General features: G+C 40.2%; 1 protein-coding gene across 1 annotated transcript in view; it reads right to left on the reverse strand.

Annotated features, from left to right (window-relative positions):
- The window catches only part of LOC110982291 (phosphatidylinositol transfer protein beta isoform-like), a 30,816-nt gene extending 12,458 nt beyond the window's left edge, over nucleotides 1-18,358 (reverse strand). Inside the window, exons 1-5 of the mRNA XM_087140995.1 lie at nucleotides 18,209-18,358; nucleotides 12,251-12,281; nucleotides 2,999-3,144; nucleotides 2,086-2,185; nucleotides 1,189-1,269 (exon numbers count right to left, since the gene is read on the reverse strand). Coding sequence (XP_086997121.1) covers nucleotides 1,189-1,269; nucleotides 2,086-2,185; nucleotides 2,999-3,144; nucleotides 12,251-12,281; nucleotides 18,209-18,228 — 378 coding nt within the window. The 5' untranslated portion in view covers nucleotides 18,229-18,358. The remainder of the gene's footprint in view (nucleotides 1-1,188; nucleotides 1,270-2,085; nucleotides 2,186-2,998; nucleotides 3,145-12,250; nucleotides 12,282-18,208) is intronic.
- Nucleotides 18,359-19,425: the final 1,067 nt, after the last annotated feature.

Below are 19,425 nucleotides of genomic sequence, written 5' to 3' on the forward strand. Positions count from 1 at the left end.
CAATCCCTGTGCGGAGAGACTTTGCAGATACAAGTATGATGAATTCATGTGCTTATTTGCAGAACATGCCGGTAATCATGTAAGACGGAACCAATTCCAAATGATGTCCTCACACTGCATATTTGCAGAACATACCGGTAATCATGTAAGACGGAAGCACTTCCAAACGATGTCCTCACATTGTATATTTGCAGAACATACCGGTAATCATGTAAGACGGAAGCACTTCCAAATGATGTCCTCACATTGCATATTTGCAGAACATACCGGTAATCATGTAAGACGGAACCACTTCCAAATGATGTCCTCACATTGCAAACATGCGAGTACATGTATAACACATATAAGTAACACATGGCAGAGTTTTCTATCAGTAGTACATGTACATGTATGATGCATTGAAAATCCTCTGCATAATTTACCTCCTTGTGCATGTGTTACTTACATTACATAAAAGAAAATGTTCACTCACGGATAACATATTTTTATTTTTAGAGGATGAACTTTAATGATTCATTGTTCTAAGGTGACAGATGCAGACATGTTAATATCCATGCAAAATTTCAAGTTTTCCTTAGGTTTGTGTGCAAGCATGGATACAATGAGCAGGTTTTGCTGTGATAAGTTAGTGCCCAAATAATTTCATATACTGGGTAACTGTGTGGTTCAAATGGATTTCTGTTGCCATTATCAGATAGGTAATATACAGTATCACCCAAAGTGCAAGCAAAATATGAATCCAAGCTTCAAGTAGGATTACCATGTAGGGCAGTTTCCATTCCAACTTTCAGACCCAAGACCAGCCACAAGACCAGCCACAAGAACAGACCCCAGACCAGCCACAAGGACAGACCCAAGACCAGCCACAAGGACAGACCCAAGACCAGCCACAAGATCAAACAGAACACCATGAATATTTCTTTCATTCTGGTTCAACATTTTCAGCTTTATTAATGAAACATGCTCTCTGAAAACAAAGAACACTTTCAAAACAAGCTTACTGACAAAAGGACACAATTTCTTTAAAAAAAATAGTTTTGTGTCCAAGGAATGCCTCCAATGACTCTTTTCTTTTTTCTTTTTTTAAATTTTATGTATAACAACGCAGGTCAGCAGTGAAGTGAGTGGAAAAAGTTATCCATCCTCCCCCCGAAAAATAAATGGCAGAAGCACATTGTGCACACTTACATTGTGTAATTCTCCTCTATCGGCTTTATGCCAGGTTTCAATAGTCAGAGACATTTTTTCCTTTCCCATGTATGCAGGATTCTGTGAAAACAAAAGGAACAGATTACACCTGTAGAAGTTACACATGAGGAAGAAATCAGACTGCAAGCTGGAAAAAGGGTAAAAAAAGTAACGACCTAGATGGACATGGACTCACAGTATATAGCTAGTGCCACAGTTACAATTAGTTGCACAACATTGCAGTTGTCAAATATTTCTTACACCTCATATTTTTCCACACCACTAGCACCGAACCATGGACATTGTTTACAACAACAACCTGTGGTGTAGCCAAAGGTTGCTCGGAGACATCCCCCATCACCCCCATCCCCAATGGCAATTTGGAACATAAAGAAAGTAAGAGTAGTATTAAGATGCTGTGGGACTTGTACCACTGTCCTGCCAAGGTAACATCACATGCTCTCACTCCTGCCCCTTAAATGAAAACCCTGGCTACATCGCTGACATTATTTTATGTACAGTGGCCAAGCTGAAGTTCAACATGCCATCTCCCTCAACAGACTAGGGCATTGAAGAATGACACGTGAATGAATGCAGACTGTCGTGTTGTCTTTACTGGTTAACCAGCTTACTGTAGAGGACAAGTATTACAGTTTCACAAAGGGCTTGCCAACACAATCGGGCCATTTGAAAAAGATTGTCAGATGATTCTCCAAGGCCAGTACATGTACATGTATTTAATGTACTTTACTTTCTTTTAAAATCTTCCTCAAATAACTTGCTCTTTTCCTCCCAAACTACATTTTTGGCCCAAAGAATCCCCAGGCTCAGGCTGGTTCGTTGTGAAATAATCCTGGAGTGATCTGTAGCACAGTCATGTGACAAGGAACTACTCACAGTGATTACTGTCTTGCAGTAGGGATACGCATTCCAGGCCTCTTCAACCATCTCCAGAGCACCTTTGGGTGCCAGTGCCCTGATGTAACCTGGAACTTTGCTGTAATGATATAATATTAGAGTAAATGTAAGTAAATCAAATCACGACCTGCCTGTACTCCTACATGTATAAGCCATGATGAGTATTATCATACATATACACTAATATGCAAAAATAAAGTTACAGCTTATATTAAAAATACTGGAAAAAAAGAGCAGAAGTGGTGTTCTGTTATTTGTCACTGTCATTAGAGAACACTGTTGTAAATGTAATAATAATACTAACAAGCACTTGTAAAGCGCCATCTATCTAGCAAACTATTCCGAGGCGCTGTATTATCATTATCCCTTGCATTGGGCTCACACATCATTGGAACATTCCCGAAACCATCTCAGCTCCCTGGGGAGTATACTAGCCAGCCTGGTGCTGCTGTTCCAGGGCAAATGGTTAAACATAACAATATCTGCCCTCACAGGTACCCATTTACTCCTGGGTGGAGAGAGGCACATGGGGGTAAAGCGAATCACAACAAGCTGCCACCAGCTGGATTCGAACCCCTAACCCTATGATCAGAAGCTACAAAACCTAACCACTACGCCACGTGCCTCCTATATATACATGTATGTATATATATACTGTATGTCTGATCATGTCCAAGAGGTACATGTATGTGCCTTCATGTGATATACTATACATGTATAATGTATGAAAAGTAAAATGAAGACAGGGTGGTAGTGTATAGGCATGCAACTTCAGGCACAAGAAATTACACTGTACATGTACATTAGTAATACAGAGCTCATGTTACTTGGACGGAATCTGCACATGCATGTGCTCCAGTGCAGGTTCTCCAACCAGTTGATCAGTACTCACTATTTGAGATGGTAGATTTTATATGTGTATTGACCACTCTCCGTATCTTTTGTGTAGGGTCTATTCTCCACAACTTCAATGCCCTCTCCGCCACCAGTTTCATTCTTGCTGGCCTCCGCCACAGCCCACAACTGAGCGACCTGGTACTGCAAAGGACCAATTGTAAAACAAGACAAATTTACTGACAGTTTTGAGATGAAAATTTTTCACTGTGACTAGCAACAGGTAATGTACATGTACATGTAGGCACTTGCTGGGGTTGTTTATCTCACACAGAGATGCTGTAGGGTTTGAAGTTTGTGATGGACAATGGGATGGTACTCGTATCCGCTGAATTCGACATCAGCCCTGCAGAACCCATGACCATACAAGTCCAGTGGTCTGGCTACTGTCCATTAAAATACCCCAGTATTATGAGCCACTGGACCAGTACTCCAGTGACTTTCTCAGTGAAATTCACACAGTCGCAGCTACCGTAGCTCACAGTAACTCAGGACAAATCACAGTTGTACACAGTACATGTGTGGAATGTTCATCCATCACCGTCCAGCCAAGATCGTGTTTACAATATTTATACAGCTTACATTAAAAACACTCTGTGACTTAGTACAATCACAGTCTCAAAAACACTTGGTCAGAGGGCAAGCAGCTGTCTAAACCTTTTGAATCTTACTTGACTTGTTCCCCTAGGGGTTTCAAGTCCCATGTATAATGTACATGTATAAGGTACAGTACATGTGTAACAATAGCTCATTTCTATGAACAGTAACACAGACTTTTATGACTTTATTCTGAAGATCTAGTCAGCTTAAGATTAACACCATTTCACATTATACTTGAACTTTCCTTTTCACGCTGTATTAAATTTGGTGAGAAATGCTTTCCCAGCAATAATTACATGGACAAGGTGATTCGAAAAAGCTCTTTTGCATTAGAAATACAGAACACCCTTTGATTGCACAGCGTGCAGATGTTACTACAAGTGCACTATACACACAGAATGCCACTAACATGTACATGTACAGTACAATCTACTGGTACCCCGGTATGTGTTATTCTAAGTGGCTACCGGTACATGTACTATATTTTCTAATTATGTAATAATGATTAACATCGAACGTCTTAATGAAAAGTGTCACTATGACGACAAGATCACTTCATAATCAATCATGGAGCTATAACAATCAATAAAACCAGCCTGCAGAATCTAATGCTCATACATGTAATGTGTGCAAATACGATGTACCGTCTGCCCATGCACTCTTCAATTGCACTGGTCCCTCCCAAAGTGGATTGTTGAGTGCATATCTGGCATTTCATGGACAGGTCAATTCAATCATGACAGTACAGGTACATGTAAATGTTTGTCTGGTACATGTATATTGGTACATACAGGTACTGTACTACTGTACATGTACAATGTACATGTATATACATGTATTAATTTAACCCTAACCATCCTCAATCCTTCAAAATCTTCCGAGTGGTTTTGGAGGATTGTGGAGGATTGAGGCTGCATGGCAAAATGGCATTGCTGATTGCAAAGGATTCATTGTCTCAAGGTTGTGGGTTAGACCTTCACTGTAGGTTGTTTCTGTTCATCCATGCACAAATTCATGCCCTCCTATGTGAATTACTCCATACTGCTCCAGGACACCATTCGCACTGCCTCAACATAATAAGGGGAATTGCCGGAGGATTCTGAAGGATTGAGGCTGTGGGCACCCCTCCACAGCACATATTCAAGAAATATTGAGGATTTTGGAAGACTGAGGCTGTATCCAATTTTTTCAGGGGGGCAGTGGGAGGATTTTGAAGGATTGAGGGTGTATCCTAGCCAAGTGGGCCTAGGCAGTTAGATTTAATACATGTACATGTACATGTTTGTATTGTCTTAGTAGAAAGACCGTCATAGACAATGTGTGAAAAAAATCTTACACTATCAGCTAAACCATTCCAGATTCTCCTGTTATGAGTTTAAGAAAATTCCAACATTTTCAAAAAGGCATAATTTAAAAATACCTGTATATCCGAGTATGTGACTGTACTGCACCTGTATGCATGTGTTCTTACACTGTACATGTACAGTACATGTACCTGCGCAGGTACTAGGTGCATGCAAAGTTTAAAAAGGTCACCGTGTAAAAATATACAAGTGTGCACATGTGTCAGAATGTCTTGGGGCCTCCAGTGTTTTGTGCATCTACCCTGACCCCAAGGCAAAAAATGCTATAAATCCAAAAAGTGGTTTCGGACTGCAGTCTTTCTCCCCACTCATATCCACAACCACAGTGCAGAAACATGTTTGAAAGGGTAAACCGCCAAAAGCTCTGCAAATGTTTTTACATCAGGCTATCTGCCTTTAGCAGAAGCCACCCACTGAGGGATCGATTTAAAAGGGCCATATTGGTGGGGAGTATTCATTTTGCTGGTAGTGATGCCGCAGTAATAGTGCGAAGTGCAGTTCCCATCAAAGGAACCTCCGTTGCTAGGGAACTTACGCCTTCTCTTGGTCCAGCTTGGAGCTCTTTTCAAGCTGTACCTACGATGTACATAACATGTATTCAATAGTCTCGCAAGAGCCCAAGAGTGCAAAACATGTGGTAACAAACGTTACCTTTTGTTTACATTCGGAAATATCCACAAAAAAAGGTTTACATACATGTACACTGTAGATGTACACGCTTCATGTACACACACATATTCCGAAATTTGTATACTTGTGGAGACATGGCTTTGTTCTCCAGTACTAATTCGGTCACGTGTGAAATGATGTTTTCCCATTTCAACATGAATCACTCTCCTGGACTGAATGCCAGTTATACTAAACACTTTAATTTGGGACAGATTCTTACATATTAAACATTTCTCCTTTTTGAACAATTTCCAAATATCAGTTTTGTGAAATCCTCATGGAGACCTATTCACCTTAAGAAATTCCTTGTGCAGACCTACAAATGTACATATTCAACCCATTCTTCTGGGTCTCCACAAGGCACCATACATGTACTTCAGCACACTGGTGTACACATACACGTATTTAACAAAAGTACAGGTAGAGTACATGTACATGTGTACATGTAGCATATGATTTCTATTACAAAATGATCAGTTTGAATTGTGTTAGTTGTTTTAACGTACCTGTACATGTAAGCAAGGAGTACCATTTCCCCTCCTTATACCCTGTGTACAGTTTCAATCACACACTCTTCCATGTCTACATAAAACAAATTGTACACTGCTGACAAAAACTGAATGCACTTCATACAGGTAATGAAGAACCAAAGAAAACTCTGGTATGGTTAGAATGAAAAAAGCACGCTAGTACTGTACAAGCAACCCCTACATGTACATGTAAGCCTAGGGCTACTTGTACAAACCCAGCTCTACATGTGTATGATGTATGTAGCAGACTGGACTCATTTTCCCCAAATTGCACGGCAAAATTCACATACTCCTCACATGTAAAGTTTCCACGTATATGTATGCATATGCGTATGTAAACTTAAACTCAGATGAAAATTTGTTCACTTTTTGCAGAATTACACAAATGCAAAGGTTCAGAGATTAAAAGCAGAAGTGGGCTATGAAACAACCCTTCAAACAGAAAAAAATAGTTTGGTAGCCATTGGCTCCTAATGGGGAAAAATCTCGGCGCCAGCACTTTTATGAAGTTTAGTTATCACGTGTGCTGAATATTCATGAACGTACACTGTACGTAAACACATGTAGTATAAATACCCTGTGAATACATCGTCCATCCATGCCATAGAATCATGACCCGTCCAGCGTGGCAAGGCACACGTACATGTACACCACACAACTTGCATGTACATGTAATACACGAGTGCCAATGAGGTCAATCCATGAAATCAGGGTTCTTGCCAAGGGCTTCAGCCACGGACGTTATGATGTCCATAGTTTCAGCATGTCGTGAGACACCCTGCAGCATGAATCACGCTATTTCCAAGACTCTAAATCACAGCGACACCCTTTAATTCCAGCATGGGCTGTTTCAGGCCAAAAAAGCAGCAAAAAATGGAGTCCATGCCGTGGTTTGTAACATGGTCCTGGTGTCCGTATACAGTGCATCAACAATGTAGGTTTAGTTGGGAACCAACACGTACGTGTAATCACGATACATGTTCAGTATCGTATACGTACATGTACAGCGCACACAGTTAGCTTCAAATTCATGATGTGACTTGCGCTGCAATTTCTACTTTTCTGGAACGAATTTTGAGTACAAATCGGTTTTTTTTTTATTTTTAAGCATAGGGCCTAACCCAACTCAAGGACATGCAGTTTTCTAGCTATCTTACATGTCTTACACGCCAGTCGCAAATGGCGACTGTACGGTGAAAATGTGATCGCATTAGCAAAACTTTGGTCATATTTTTGACTGATTAAGGCGCTATTTAAAGCATTGGCTACCGATATGAAATAAATTTATGTGTGTACAGTGTACTGGTACATGTATGCAATTGGTTCATTTCAGCAAACAGAGCCATCACGCAATGAAAATAAAAAAACAAACACACAATCATTCCATTCACTTCACAAAAGCTTCATATGTCAATAGATTACATTTATTTTGGATCATGCATTTGAAAGCAGCTACCGGTAGTACAAAAAAATGTACATGTGTGCGTGCGATGTACAAGTAACACAGAGAAAGGTCCAGTGCATACATGTATGTACACATGTACCGGTACAATGTACACGTGTGCATGTACATGTACATGTATGCGCAAGAGGAAATGCATGGCATGAGGTGAATCAGTAAGGTGCATAAATGCATAATATATGTAAAGACACAGGTGGTGACAGGAGGACTGGCTAATGTAACAATCTCTGGAATGACAAATCAACTCTACACAGTACAAGGCATTATTTGCAACATTAATAGGCACCTAATATCATACAAGAACATATGCAATATATATGAGTACAGCATTCTGCCAATGGCACATTCACCATTAAACCTTCCCTTTCCAGCATTCTACATATGTACACAAGGGAATCTTTCTATTATTAAGGGATTAGACTGCTGACATTTACATGTATCAGTGTCGTTCAGACAAACTCGGGTGCACAATTTCCTCATTCCTATGGCCCTTAACCCTGAAGGAGCTGGGCTTTTCAGAGGAGGGAGGGGTAGATTTGGCTATCCCAATCTTTTTCAAACTTGAATGTACATTAAACATACTCATGAGTACTCTGTGAAGCCTACGGCCATTTGAAGTTCAGAACTCACACATGTATAGACTTTCTTGCATTGAGAGTGTTAATGGGAAAAATGACATTTTTGGCAGACCGTTCTCGGAAAAGTTGGTGTTTTGCAAGGACACAGGAAACTACTGGGACGAAATATCAGTTTGAGAAAATGACAGGGACATCAGGTGGTATATTCCACCTCCCCCCCCCCAGCTCTTGTTGGTGAAAATGTGCTGGGATAGAATTACAGGAGTCTGGGATGGACTGATTGCCTACATATATTTGACATACATGTACAGGTAAGGTCTTTGTCATCGTCTGAATAGAATTTATTTGAACAACAATGAATGTGTGAAAGTAGAGCTGTACATCAGCTAATACAAAATAATAAATGGCTTCTGAGAAATATGTAAAAAAAATTAAAAGCCTGTCACAGGAGGAATACCATAGCTGGATCTGACAGTACAGGTGGCAGCTGCATACATGTACATGTATATCACACAGCATGCTCAATTAATCAGCTTGGTCATAATCCTTGATTAAACACTCCATCCCTATCCTCAAGACCATGACAGTTACCCCTTCCAGTAGGAGCAAGGAGATAACATTGACTGATAATTACACAGGTTATATGTACATGTAACTGGCAGCAAGACAGGCCAAGGGGGGGGGGAGTCGGGAAGGGCTGACCAAAGTCCGACTACTACAGGTACATGTATTGGAAAAGAGCACATGTACACGTGCATGCATACACGAACACTTTGCAAACACACACTACAGGTGCAAATATGTATGTACATGTACATGTATGTACGTATGTTGACAAGCTGGTCAAGATCCATGAATTTGTAACAAATTTATTCATCTAATCTAAACTGCACAGCATTTAATTACGATTACAAAGCATGATGGACTTCTATACATGTACATCTGGTATTAAACGACATAATTTGTACCACAGGCACATTTTCCTTCCATTTCATTCGATTTGTTTGAGATTTTGGTCCTTCCCAAATGACTGAATTGAAACGAAGAACCAAACCTAACTTGGGTTATTATTTCATGAAGCATTTTATCACAAATATGTGCCGTACATGTATGTACATGTACACATGTACATGTACATGCATGCATAACAGCAGCCTGTTGACTTGACTGTGTATTAAAATTGTACATGTGTCGTCGAGTGCATTACAAATCCATCACAAGTACATGTAGGCCCTTAAGTCTAGCATCAGTAATAAGAAATGAACAATGAAGAACGTACAGTAAAGAAGGAATGGATTTTTCAACAGTCTGTGTGATGGATTTGCGATAGGCTTGTGTGTGCATGCTGCGATAAACTGACTAGTGTAATGCAAGAACCCTTTCAGCCCTTCCTGTGATGGATGTGTGATAGGCTTATAAATACTGTGATAAATTGAAAGCATTGCTCAAATGTACCCCGTACATGTAAATACAAGAACATACATACCGGTACTTAAGTTTGTACATGTTCGCTTTAAAGGGTTCTTGGAATGCACCTTCATTTTTGAAACTACATGTACATGTGTATATTTACATGTACATGTATGAGGCATCTTGATGGACTTTTGGTTTCATAGTTACCAAAGTGCCCATGACGCCCCTTTGGGTATCCAGTACCACTAGCAACAGGTATCGCCATGGTTACGGGGGGGGGTCATTCCATGTCAATTCAACATGCTTTTGGACCTAACTGTCGCAGATTGAAATGAAATTCAGTGTGCTGATTGGATTCCTTGAAAAACTCCCAGACCTGAAATTTTACATTATTCGGTCGGCTAGTTTTTGAGATACAGGTTAACAAAATTATGTACCACCGAAAAATTATGCAATACATGACCTTTGACCTTGATTTGCCCAAATGCATATAGAGGTGTCATACTATCTGAAATTGCACCGGGGAGTGCCTAGTATCCAAATTAGCTCCAGACCCCACGACGCATGGGCATTTCACCATTACTGCTTCAGTTCACATTCCTTCTTTGGGAAAATCTGGGATCATGCCCCCCCTTTCGGAAAATCCTGGATCCGCCCCTAGGTTGGACTCATTCAAGGAAGTAATAGACCATGATCGCACCATTCATACTGCTTCTTTACCATTTAAAGAAAATTGCTGAAATCATTATTAGACAGAAGAAGAGTGAATGGATTGGTGGCCATGTACATGTGGTATTCCCATACATGCACATGTACCAAGTACAGTGTAATGAGGTATGAATGCCATTTAATGTTGGGTTTTTTCCCCGAAAAAGCTGCTGGGGACCTGAGTGTTTGTTGCAAATTATTTCTGGTGCCCCTAAAATACATGTATGAATGGAGACACAACTCATGAATTAGGGCATCAGTAGTTTCATTCTTTTCCCCAAATTCTTCTATTCAGTCGTTTTTCAACTGCCCCGGTAAAAATTGTGACGGGTGTCCATACATCAAATGGTTCACATACAAAAGGTCTGTAGCATACATGTACATGTATACATGTACAGTACGTGTTACCTGTGGCTATGTGTATTTTTTGCTAATTGTTTTGATATGAAGGAGTTGCTACTTGGAATTTTGTAACCTTATCTCCTTTGTATCATTTTGCTCTCTAGCAAATCGGTTTACCCAACAAAAGAGAGCTTTAATTCCCTTATGGTAGTTGTTTTGTGTAAGGTGTGGGCTCCCCAATTCAATTCTAATTACTCAAGAAAGGCATTTCCACTTAAAAGGAGCGTCCACATGTAGGATCATCTTCCTTGTTTTGACCAAACCAAGCACGATGCCTCAATACATCAACCACAGAAATGAAAGAAAAAGGAATTCTTAAATGAGTGCACATATCCTCCGTGGAACAAATAAGGAAGATGGTACATGTACATGTTTACACATCATCAATCGACAAGTGGTTAAAGGTCAACAGAAGGTTGTACATGTACTTACTTGAGACTGAAGTATGCAAAGGGTTATAAACTTCAATATTTGAAGAAACTTTCAAACCTTAAGTAATTCCATCAATAAATGAGCCAGATTTGCCTTCAATTGTTGGCGACTAGACACACATTCATAATGTATATATCCAATGGAAGACACGGGGCATGTTTGTTTCACATGGATCTCGATCAGTGATCTCAAAGCTGGCTTGTGCTTACCATTAGGCAGGTATTGGTGACAGAGAATCCACGTCGGATCCACATGAAACAGTTTCGTAGCACAATTTGTGCATGCGCAATTTGTGGGCATGTGCTGCTAGTTCTGAGCATGCACACAACTGTGGAAAAGGACCGTTACGTTCGCCGCCACCAAGTGTCTCAAAGGGCCTGTTTGTTTCACCGGATCATGATAAGTGATCCGTCATTGGTTCACAGACACCAGAACCCACCTGATGCTAACCCTCCTCAATCCCCCAAAATCCTTCAGGCAGTTTTGGAAGATTGAGGGTGAATGGCAAAAGTGCATGGTTGATTGCAAAGGATGACATGCATGAAGGTCGTGGGCTAGACCTTGTTTAAGTTTTGCTTAGTCATGCATAAAATCAGCCTGATATTTCTTTTGAATCAACCGCACTGCTCAAGAATGCCATTTGCACTGCCTCAACATAATGACAGGAATTGCCAGAGGATTTTGAAGGACTGAGGCAGTAGGCACATCTCCAAGTAACATTTTCAACAAAGTTTGGTGGATTTCGGAGGATTGAGAGAGAATCCAATTGTTTCAACCCCAAAATTGGATTTTGGAGGATTGGGGTGGGTCCCTAGCAAAAAAGGCCTAGGGGGTTAGGGCTAAAGCATGGAGCAAACTAGCATGGAATCAATGATTAAGATCCAGAGCAGTGTGAAACAAACAGGCCCAAAGTCTCCAATCAGATGTGCATTTAAAAAGATGCACTGAAGCTACAATTGGAATACTATAATCTGAAAACTTCATTTTTTTGACGGTGACTCCATGTAAGTGTCACACACATGTAAAAATGGTGAATTTTAATAAAATTGAGTGAGATAAATAGAAGTAGATGCATATATGTGCACTGCTTACCTCTTCCACGGTCAATGGTAGAACAATCCGACTGGATGAAAAGAAACAAACATTATGAGAAATTAAAGAATATGAACAAGTAAACTGTCACCAAATGTATGGCTGGAAAACGTACCATTAGATCTGCAAGTCTCAGTCCATGCATACTTCGAGGGAGACAGGAAAATGGGAACAACAGGAAATCCATTACAGAACACCTTACAAACTGATTTTGTTCATTTGGGAGAAGGGCCTTTGTTTTCCAAGTGACAACGTTTTCACCAACGCAACAATTCATGCATCTCACAAAGCTGCAAGTACTGGCGCCCTCATTTCTGGTTCTGACATATTGAAATGGACTGGGGGAGGGTACAGGGATCACATTCAATTCACAATGGTGGTACGTGTGAAATGGTCTCTGCAAGAAATTAAGCAATAAAATCATAAGCAATTAGGTCAAAATGACACTAAACCTTACCACAACTAAATAATTTGCGTCAAATCCTAAATTGGGTGCACTAGACAGTTTCAGGACTACGGGCCGGGGGGGATTAAAGTCATAGAATTTTGATTCTGGGTACGACAAAGCTTGAACTATTTTGAGTGAAATGAATTCACGGAAGGGAAAGCCTATGAATGGTACTTGGACTCTAACGCCAAATGTTTAAAAGGCCTTTTTGTTTTAAAAAATTTGTAGAATCTAAGTTACTTGGACTACCTTGTCTTAAAAATTCCACCATTTATTTTCCACGCACACACGGGATCTCTGGTCTCAACAATCTCATGTACACAGGTCTATGATGTACTCGTATGGCCATGATGGCAAGCCTTCCTTCCTTGAAAGTGCAATCCCATATGCATGGGGATAAAATGCAATGTGTCCAACATTGCCTAGCCTTAGCCCAGGTTGGACACCAGTCTTCATTACATTACGACTGATGTTCAAGTTCTGGGACTTCTGTATAAAATGACCAAAGTTTACACTAATTTGTTCTTGGTTTACCTTGTCAAAGAAACCAATATCATGTTTATATGTTCTTTATGTTTGTACATGTATCTTTCCGGCTGCGGGGGAAGGGTAAAGGAACTGCAGAAAGAACCACAGACTGTAAAATCGAGAAAAATACACTAACAGACAATGTTGCAGTTTTTCATACTTGTAGACGTAAATGCATCTGTTCTTTAGCTGTAAAGTGCAAGTATAGGAGTCAGCCTACTTTTATTTGCCTCACAAGAAACAGCTAATACCTTTCACAAAATATTTTTGGAGTCCCCCACAATCCTGAGTGCTTTCTTATTTTTTAGTCAATGTTTCAATTTGTCAATGTCCCTAAACATCTTTGTCAATGGGCTTCAAATTCATTGGCTTGTTTTGTAGGTTGAAGTTCATGTTCTTGTTTGAGCTATGTCAAGAGGTGGAGATGGAGATAAATGTTGTATTAATAACTATCGGCCGATTTCCATTCTTCTGATTGTCTCCAAAATTCTGGAGAGAGCAGTTCACGATGATTTGTATTCATATCTTGATGAAAACAGTATGATTCCCCCTTGTCAATCAGGCTTCAGACCCTTGCATTCACCAGAGACCACTCTGCATGGACTGATGAATAATTGTCTTCACGCCATAGAGCTCACCAAAATTACTGGTACTGTATTCATTGATTTGAGTAAGGCCTTTGATACAGCAGATCACAGTATTTTAGTGGAGAAGCTACATTCGATGTCTTTGTCAGCTTCGGCTATCACTTGGTTTAGGTCCTATCTTGCCAACCGCAAACAATCTGTCTGCATAAGGAATTGTTGCTCAGAGGCTCTCCCTCTCAGAACTGGCCTTCCACATTTTGGGACCCCTGTTATTTATAATCTATACCAGTGATATATCTCCATGCTTCCCTAAAAACTGCCGGCTGTACATGTACGCGGACGACTCAACAATAACATGTAGCTCCTCCACCCGAGACGAAATTGAGCATAGCCTCAACACAGCCATGGCTAATATCTATGATTGGGCCGTCCAAAATAAGTTGATAATTAATGCTGCCACAACCAAGTCTATGATTATCTGCTCAAAACAAACGATCACCTCTACTGACCTTAACATTGTTATAAATAGCGATATAGTTGAACAAGTCACCTCCTATAACTTGTTTACATGTAGGTGTTATAATCGACGAAACACTCACATGGTCTCCCCATGTTGATTATATTAAAAAGAAATTTCCTCCAAACTAGCCATGTTAAGTAGAATTTGCCACAACATCCCTAAAAGCAGTCTACCGGTACATACTTTAGTTCAAACTTATGCATTACTGACTTTGGATTATTGCAGTACTGTTTGGGGAGACCGTTACCATGCACACTGTGAGTTGAACAGAATGTTGAAAAGAGCTGCCAGATTAATTCTTGGTTGTCCATACCAAACTGCTTCTACTGATATGTTTAATGAACTGAAATGGTCAAGTTTTGCCGATAGGATTTGTTTAAAAAAAAAAATTCTAGTGTATAAGTGCATGTACCATTTGTGTCTAGAGTATATGGCAGAGCTATTCTCCAAATGTACTAACAGCTGCACAAGGCAAAATAATAACCTTGCTCTGAAGGTTCCCTTTGCCAAGACGGAAAGCCTGCGCTCGAGCTTTGCTGTTTCTGGGGCTAAAATGTGGAACGATCTACCCAATACTCTCAGACAAATTGAGTCTCTTCCAGTTTTTAAAACTGAGCTTTTTCAACTATTGTTTACATAATACACATGTTCCTATATTTGTGCCTTACTCTCTAATTTTATTTTCATTAATATATTACTCGATGTTTTACTCTTTGTATTACTTGTACAAAAGAGCAAAACATCGAGTAATAGATAAAATAAAAATAAAAATAGAGAGTAAGGCACAATTATAGGAACATGTGTATTACGTATCAAATATGCATGGCATGTACATTGTCATTTCTAATTTACGTATATTTTATATTAGTTTTGTTATTGTGATTTTATGTTGTAATTTAGTTTTAATACTTTTAATGTTTTTAACTGAAACACACAGGGCCCGAATGGAAACCAATATGTTTACTGATTTGGCTCACCCTAAATAAATAAATAAATAAATAAATAAGAAATTGGGCAGTGGATCCCTTAAGCTAATGATGTACCCTTTCAAAAAGTCTACAAATGTGAACGGCATTATTTAAGGCTCAAGGGATCATGGTTAATCGTCATAATTGACAATCATAACCCAACAGTCTAGTTCATTAAAAATACAAAAATAAGTCCTAAAATCGCTCACGATAGAATTTGCCAACGCCTTGTTAGATCATGCCAGGAGTCACCAAAACTTTTATCGCATATTGTGCACAACTTTTGATGGTCTTTTTTAAGTCAACCAATGGACACATTACACCAAGGCTTGCAATGTACATGTAATAAGCCATTTTCGAATTAAATTTGAATAAAATCTTGTGCACTGAGTTATCTGACTGCACATAAACATAACAATTGAATTCCCCAGACTTAAAGACACTGTTGCTATACCTCGTGATTCGGGGCAAGCTTTCGAATAGCGACCACTATTTCTGGAATGGGCTGGTTCCTTTGTGCCCTTCTTTTCCATTGAGAACAGTGTATTGTTGCAAGGCGTCTCTTATGTAACTAAGCAAAAACTTGCCCTGAATCATGACATACATGCAAGCAACAGTGGTTTTAGTAAGGAGAATATTTCCAAATAGGTCACTTGGGAGACATTTTGTGGTAAATTTTTCAACATTAGGAGACATCAGTCATTAGGGAGACATTTCAATGTCTCCCTATTACTCCAACTACCAAAAGGAGGAAAATTTTTACCGTCAAAATTTTGAGAGATGATAGATTAGGGTCTGAAAGGAAAACATGCAAAGTTTAGTTAAGATCGGATTAGGGAATATTGAATTATGGGACGGTAAAGTTTGAAAAAATTTTGTACACGTTCCTAAGGGAATGTCTCCCAAGTGACCCATTTTCGGTAATAAGAATTAAAGTTGTTTTGTTCACGTGAATTTAAAGAACTCAGTTTACCAGATTTGGGTCAAAGTCAACTCGCAAAAGGCTTATTGCAGCAAATATCACGGAGACTTATATAAATTCAGCTTCCCGCAGCGGGAAAATGTCACTAACACATGCCACAGCCGATTGTAGGTCAACTCCCCCCTGGCCGACTCGCCCCTTACCAGCTCGCCCCTTACCAACTCGCCCCCTGACCGACTTGTCCCCTAGCCGACTCGCCCCTTACCAACTTGCCCCCTAGCCAACTCGCCCCTTTACCGACTCGCCCCCTGACCGACTCGCCTCCTGACCGACTCGCCCCCTAAGTTTGCCAAGCATGTATGGCCGGCCCATTCACCATTTTAAAAAAAATTACAATCTTACAATCAGTCCGAGATGGAATCGGTGTTTGCCACCCTTAAAAATAGGTTCTAGGTTTGCAGCTGGCACTCAAAGTTGAGCTTGTTTAAAGCTTGGTGGATATTCCCTTTGTGTGAAATTGGGGGTAACAATTTTTTTTTATATTGGTAAAACTAATTCAGTATTATCGTGTGTATTGGCCATGGCGCAGCGTTTCCTGTGTATTGTCTATGGGATTTCTTGCGCCACAACACCAACACCCTACAATATTAATTAACTTTGCAAACTATTTCAGATAAAAAAATGGTACATATTGGGCATAATGCCCGGCGACGCAAACCTACGGAAGTGTTAAGGAGACATGATTTATGACAAAGGGTGTAACGGTCGCTACACACTTTCAGGTTCCGATAACTTCAAAGGATGCATTTATTAGTTCACAATTAACACTAAATACTGATTTATTCGGTGAGTACAGTCATCAAGGATCACATTGTTGATCGGCCATATTGAATTATATCCCAGCATACACTGTCAGTGTCATGACGTCAGGGAAAAACAGTCATGACGTAGGAAGTGTTTGAATAAATAAGTGATTAGTGGTGATGTCCAAATATCCATCACTGTCCGTGAGTCGTTCGTGTTGCGTCGTTGGTTAGAACCATTGTTTTTTTTTTTTTTTTTTAATAAATTGGGCCGGCCATATTTGCTTGACATTCCAAGGGGGCGAGTCGGCCAGGGGGCGAGTCGGTCAGGAGGCGAGTTGGTAAGAGGCGAGTCGGTCAGGGGGCGAGTTTACGAGGGGGCGAGTTGGAAAGGGGCGAGTCGGTAAGGGGCAAGTCGGTCAGGGGGCGAGTTGACACAGCCTCACCCATGATGTTGCGTATACTCGGGATTGAGAATCACATTGCACATGCTTTTTGCCTGTACAGTACGTAGCTCGGATTTTCGTACGATGAAGAGTTGCGCATCCACACTTGTATGAACTTGAGAACAATTTCTCGTTCCGTTGCTATGTTAATTTAAGCACCCCTATGGGGGCCATGCGAGTAAGAGAACAAAGCTTGAGGGGAACAAATTATCTACAACAATGTCGGGAGCAGCCATTCGTCAAAATTGTGCACAACATTGTTGTCATGAATTTGTTCTCCTCTGTTAAATCTTCTGAGCATGCGCAAATGAAACATGAAAAAAGGCTTATTTAATTAAGGCCAGAACATTACTTCCAACCTTTTTTTTCCTCTGTGGTAGTATGCGGAATTTTTCAACCCCAAAATTAAGGATTTGCAGTATGGCAGGCATGAAAAATTGGCTTCTTTTACAAGTAGATATGATGAAAATATTAGTTATAAGATATGTCGCCCTTTTAAGACCCTTCATTTCCTGGACTACCTCCGGAGTATGACCCTACTAGACTTAGAGGAGTTTTTTCTCCTCCAGATCTATGCATAGTCTATGGTCTGATGAGGGGAGTCCACGATTCACCTGGGCTACTACGTCACGTGCATTCCTAACTCGAAACAACACTTCTCTAAATTTGCCACACAATAATCCCAGGATCGATGAATACTAAGAATAAAATGTAAAAACGTGATCTTAATACTTACTACTCTCTCCTTAAAACCATGTTTGGGGTGACTGGGAAACAAACGTGTACCTAAATTTTTAGCGAGTCTCACAAACGGGGAGTAAGGCTATCGGGATGTACCGGGTATGACGTCATTGTACGGCCGAAACATAACCGTCAGGTTGCCATGACCATTTACCTTGCCACACAGCCTTGGGAGACAGGGAAATACGACTGCGTTTCCGCCAATAAGAGTGGGTTTTTCTAAACCGTGGTTTTGTAATCATCTCGCCTCCTCCTAATTTTTAACTTCAGATGTTTTAGCAAAATAAATTCCCGTCTTGCTGCTGAAGCTTAAAACTGTGTGCAAATGATACGGATTTGGATATATTTCTATAATGATTTAATACATTAGGCTGCGAGTAGTTTCACTATTAAGGGCGACACGTTGAAACAAATCCAAAATTTAAAAAACTTTTTAAATGGTCTCCACTGTGTTTTTGCGTATTGAAATAGATAGTCTTGGTTCCAAGACCTTCCAGTAGTTATTCCGCGACTCGCGCTCGAACAACGCACGTACTGTACACTGTTAGAGGGCGCTATCACCACACGAATAGTTCCCGGCCCCGTGATAGCGATTCGTGAGGTGATAGCGCCTGAGCGCCTACTGGGTGCATGTACGGTGTATGTACATATAGGTCGAGTTTGGGCGGCCTGTTCTAGACGCGGGTTTCGTGTTCTCCCGCTCGAACGGGAACGTGACCCAAGAACACTGTCTCAGAACACGATCACACACCATGTCTTCATCAGGGTTTTAAACAAACACACGGAAAATTTCGTTAGATTTCATTTTTTAAGACTGCAAAACTATCGAGATGGTTTACAAAGCTGGAGACAATGGAAAATTTTGCAAGATTAACATTAATTTCTAGAAAATCTTCAGTTCATGGTGCTTTCTTTTCTTGAAATAACTTCCATGATTTAAGAAACAGTTTCTATTTTTATCATAGACCAGAATAAAAAAATGGAGATTGATGATCAAAATTGTTTAGGGAGAGTTAACAAGCAAAGAGGATATGAATATGGCGATATCATGTCTTAGCGATAGATTACCCTTGCCTGGTAGTCATGGTAGTAGGCATTGCTGCTTTCAACCAGCCTGAGCAGTATGACGTGTGCGTGATGGGCACTCATGCATGAGATAATGAATGCATTTGGGACCAGTATTTTGGTAATTTCATTAGAGTGAGTCATTCT

This window comes from Acanthaster planci, linkage group LG09, assembly GCF_054643075.1.
Source record: "Acanthaster planci isolate LZ-2023a linkage group LG09, COTS_SCS, whole genome shotgun sequence".
NCBI classification, from domain to species: Eukaryota; Metazoa; Echinodermata; class Asteroidea; order Valvatida; family Acanthasteridae; genus Acanthaster; species Acanthaster planci.